The sequence below is a fragment of the Gymnoscopelus microlampas genome (genome assembly GCF_963454915.1).
Source record: "Gymnoscopelus microlampas genome assembly, chromosome: 13".
Taxonomy (NCBI): domain Eukaryota; kingdom Metazoa; phylum Chordata; class Actinopteri; order Myctophiformes; family Myctophidae; genus Gymnoscopelus; species Gymnoscopelus microlampas.
Genome location: NC_139950.1, coordinates 27451405 through 27456404, shown reverse-complemented (window position 1 = coordinate 27456404; position 5000 = coordinate 27451405). Strand labels below are relative to the sequence as shown.

Genomic DNA, 5000 nt, shown 5'->3' with positions numbered 1-5000 from the left:
CATCATGGAAATTGTAGCGACACTCCAAACTAACAGATAGCGTCCCTTTATCCATTTAAAACCCCATATACTTTGTTGTACATCAATACCAAAAACGTGACCTGTCGTGAGCTTGGAGATCTGCAATTTCGGCTGAAGGTTTGCCTATTTTTTCCAAATGTTCACCACCCTAACCCTAATCCCTGTGTGTCTCCTTACCACTATGAGAGCAGTGATGGACAAAGTGTAGTACGCTGAATCTCTGAGGAGAGGCCAATGGGACAGATGCACAGCCTGGAAGAAGACATAGACAGAGATAAAGAAAGAACAAGAGAGACAGAGAGAGAGAGAGAGAGAGAGAGAGAGAGAGAGCGAGAGAGAGAGAGAGAGAGAGAGAGAGAGAGAGAGAGAGAGAGAGAGAGAGAGAGAGAGAGAGAGAGAGAGAGAGAGAGAGAGAGAGCAAAGAAGGAGAGAGGGAGGAAAGATGAGCAAGAGAGATTCTAAATTAGAGCATTTGTGTGTGTGTGTTTGTAAGAGAGAGAGAGAGAGAGAGAGAGAGAGAGAGAGAGAGAGAGAGAGAGAGAGAGAGAGGGAGCCTCTAATGTGCAGGGCACTAGACAAATGAGCAAAGCTCAGCTCTCAGCTCTTGATGGCATTGTGGGAAATCACGACTTATTGTCTGAGTACTGGTGTGTGTGTGTGTGTGTGTGTGTGTGTGTGTGTGTGTGTGTGTGTGTGTGTGTGTGTGTGTGTGTGTGTGTGTGTGTGTGTGTGTGTGTGTGTGTTGATTGGTACGAGTATCTGTCTGTTTGTTTGTCTGAATCTCTGTGGGTCTGTGTTTGTGTCTACGTGTTTGAGTTTCTGAGTGAGTGTGGGTGTGTGTGTTTGTGTGTGTGTGTGTGTGTGTGTGTGTGTGTGTGTGTGTGTGTGTGTGTGTGTGTGTGTGTGTGTGTGTGTGTGTGTGTGTGTGTGTGTGTGTGTGTGTTTGTGTGTTAGGGAATTATGTCAGTAAACAGTAACAGGACAAATATGATATGCTAGCCAGAGACAGACAGACAGACAGACAGACAGACAGACAGACAGACAGACAGACAGACAGACAGACAGACAGACAGACAGACAGAGATGGGTGGGGGGTAACAGGGACGCACAGCAAAATATGGGGCCACATTTGCTGTGTGATGGAAAAGAAGTGTGTGTGTGTGTAGGTGACTGCTCCTGTACCTGTCCAGCGAATAACCCACACACTCCGATGATGCAGAGAATGTTGAAGACAGCAGAACCAACGATGGTTCCAACCCCAACGTCTCCTTTGGTGATGAACACTCCTGCAAAGAACCAAACATTTGGATTAACTTGTTCACGTGTAGTCTCAATCCACTTGCCTCTCAACTCTAAGGGCCCTATTTTGACCGCCATGGCACATGGTCTTAATTCGCGCCATGGGGGTGTGTCTAGCGCAATGGTGCTATCTACAGGACGCATTATCAAGGCGCAATGTAATAGCGGCCCCGAATAATTCATGGGTGTGTTCTGGGCGTTAATAAAAACCTATCAGTGTTGGCTGCCATCACGTTTAGGAATGAGTTGCGCCCCGTGTGTGGTGCAATCCGTAGGTCCTTTTGCACACCTACATGTACACAGGCAACCAGTGCATAAGATAGGGAGAAACTGCCTTCACTTACAGTGAAAAAAGTATTTTATTAGGCTTCAACGTTTCTGTCCAACTGACCCTCATCATAGGGATACCTGATGAGGGTCAGTTGGACCGAAACATTGTAGCCTAATAAAATACTTTTTTGCTGTAAGTGAAGACTGATCTAAAAAACGAATATGTCTTGTGCATGAAGTGAAAGCACGTGAGCTTAAAATCTATGACCAGCATTAATAATGTGATATAATGATGTCTGGAGGCGCAGGTGAAAGAACCCCCCCCGCCCCCCCGCCGAAACATCACATTGATGTCCAAATGCGATGGCCGTTACTGCGGTCATTACTGTAGCCTAATGTCTCATGTTGTCCAACAGACATAATGTAATATTTTGACATATCAACTAATATGTGTGTGTGTGTGTGTGTGTGTGTGTGTGTGTGTGTGTGTGTGTGTGTGTGTGTGTGTGTGTGTGTGTGTGTGTGTGTGTGTGTGTGTGTGTGTGTGTGTGTGTGTGTGTGTGTTTCTCACCAATAACAGAGGTAAACAGTTCAGGAGCTGAGCTGCCTGCTGCCATAAATGTGGCTCCTGCTACGTCTTCACTGAGACTGAGACGCTAGGAGAGGAAGTATGGATGAATGGAAGAAAGGGAAACAATGAAGCAATGAAGGGAACAGGGAGTAAAGCAAGAAAGAAAAAAACATCTTTAGGCCTTCTCCATTTCATGACAAAGTCATTCATCACCCAACAGCAGAAGTTTTAACGTGCCTTAAAACATAAAATAAGGGGATATTTTGGCCTAAGGCAGGTGTTAGAAGAAAGGCCATGGCAAAAGGTCTCCAAATTCAGTAAGGTTTATCCTACAAGCTACCAATTAGATTATGAGCTATTTTTAGTCAGTCGACCTTTTGGCCTGAGGGTGGCACTAGAGTAAAGGTCATGGGTCACTCAAATGGTTAGAGTTCATCCTCCAGGGAGAATGAGCGCTCTCAGCTAGCTTCATGTCAAGGTTGGTGCTAGGTAGTCTGATTTATTTACAATTCTTATGGCTTTTTTTTGTAGCATGAAGATAGGGTTGATGATGGCTTTATACTGTATGTGTTCCCCATAAGTATGGTATGAGGGAGCAGTACAAGTGAAGTGAGTTATTATTTACAATGGGTTTCCATTTATATAATATTGCAATTGTTTTAGATATTTTTGACTTTATGTTTGCTATATGTGGTTTCCAGCAGTTTGTTGTCTATGGTGACACCCAAGAATTTGTGTTCATTTACTTTGTTAGTCTATTTTTCTATTACCAAAGTCGGTTGGTGCCTTGCATGGTTTCCTCTGCCGTGCAGGTAATTTTATTGTATTCTAGACGTTTGATTCCTGCCGACGCACCCATCTCTGAGCTGATCGGGTATGCAATAAGACCTTGCTTTTTCCTGAGATAGCTTGTGTGCAAGACCAGTATGGGTCAATCCAGCCAGTAGTTGTCCAGTTATGTTATTTGATGTCAAAGTGTTGGACAGACAAACCAACCAAATGACTGACATTGCAATCTTTAGAGCATTGCTAGCGAGGCTATTTTATTATTAGTTTACAAGCATCCACAAAACATAGTCCATTAGATTATAATATAATAATCATATTATGATTAGAATTTTACCCATAGCAATGTAAACAGAGACAGAACCGTGGTCTGTTATTCAGATATAACAGACCACAGAATACCTTAATTTACCAATCAGAATGGAGTATTCTACAAAGCTATTTAAACAGTCTCCTACCTCACAGATCTTCTCCAGAGATGGGACAAAGTAGTCATCACACACCAAGGCCAGCGCATAGAACATGTACACCGCCTGCAACACACCCACACACGCACGCACACGCACACGCACACACACACACACACACACACACACACACACACACACACACACACACACACACACACGCTTGTTGTAACATCAACACAAGGTTTGCCAACAAACCATAGAACAAACTGAACGAGCGGGCAGTGGTGTAAAGTAACTAAGTACATTTACTCAAGTACTGTACTTAAGTACAATATTGAGTTACTTTTACTTTACTGGAGCATTTCCAATCGTCTATACTTTTACTTCTACTCCACTACATCTCAGAGGCAAATATTGTACTTTTACTCCACTACAATTATTTGAAACTTTAGTTACTAGTTACTTTGCAGATATATATTATTATATTATAAAACATACATTAACCACTTTAGCCCCATTTTATACATAGGCTATTTGAAAAATTGCCGATCTACAAGCACACAACACGTTGCATCGCAACACGTTGCATCGCAACGCGTTGTGCGCTTGTAGATCTGCTATTTTCAAACATTTTAGTACTTTTACTTTTGGTACTTAAAGTACATTTTGATACCAATACTTTTGTACTTTTACTCAAGTAAATTTTAAATTCCGGACTTGTAACAGAGTACTTCTACATTGCAGTATTGATACTTCTACTTAAGTAAAACATTTGAGTACTTTTTCCACCACTGCAAACTGAACAAGCGGGTGATGAAGATTGAAGACTAACTTTGTAGTTGGAGTTAAACTTGACAATCTGGAGGGGCGGATGAGGAGGAAGCTCTCATCCCCTCTATGATGACTTAGCGGGGATGAGGAGCACATTCAGCCACAGACTCATTGTCCCCCGATACACCACAAAGTGACTTGGACAGTCCTTTGTGCCAGAAGCAATCAGGCTCGACAACCAAGCCTGACCCTCATTATGTTCTGTTCTGTTATTTGGGATTACTGTCTCCTTGCTTGAGTCTGGCACACTTACACTACAGAGTCATGGCAGATGCCTGTTAAGCATAACTGCTGTGAGATTAACTTATATTCACGCATGTTCTTAAAACATTTTTATACTCATTATATTCACTGACGGAGGATAGACTATATTATATTTATATATATAAAAGGACATATTATCCAGACACCCACTGTTGAAGGCCACCAGATACTGTATCAGTCTCATAGTCACAGTTGATAGTTTGCACATACTGTACATGCATATCCATTAATATATTCACTGGCAACAGAGGTATATTAATGCAGCGGTGAAGAATTGCACATTTATATATGTGTTGACAGAACATGTTAAAGGTAGGGTAAGTGATTTTCTTTGGTTAAAATAAGTGTTAAATAGCTCTATATTGTGATAGTACTCATTGCTATAGAGTGTTTGTTCAGTAACAGGAGTCTCCTTGTCTCTCCACCTCTTTATAAAACAGAAAATGCATTTTCGTTTCAGTTTCAGTTTCATTTCGGATTTTATCCAATCAGGATAGAGAACTCAATCAGGATATAGATTAAACAAGTGAAATTGGAAGTGATGACAC

The 5000-nt window shown here is 41.8% G+C and overlaps 1 protein-coding gene across 1 annotated transcript in view; it reads right to left on the bottom strand.

The window, feature by feature from the left end:
- The window catches only part of slc24a3 (solute carrier family 24 member 3), an 85574-nt gene that overhangs the window by 17345 nt on the left and 63229 nt on the right, over window positions 1–5000 (bottom strand). Inside the window, exons 4-7 of the mRNA XM_084075890.1 lie at window positions 3406–3480; window positions 2162–2246; window positions 1204–1307; window positions 199–273 (exon numbers count right to left, since the gene is read on the bottom strand). Of these exons, the coding sequence (XP_083932016.1) occupies window positions 199–273; window positions 1204–1307; window positions 2162–2246; window positions 3406–3480 (339 nt within the window). The remainder of the gene's footprint in view (window positions 1–198; window positions 274–1203; window positions 1308–2161; window positions 2247–3405; window positions 3481–5000) is intronic.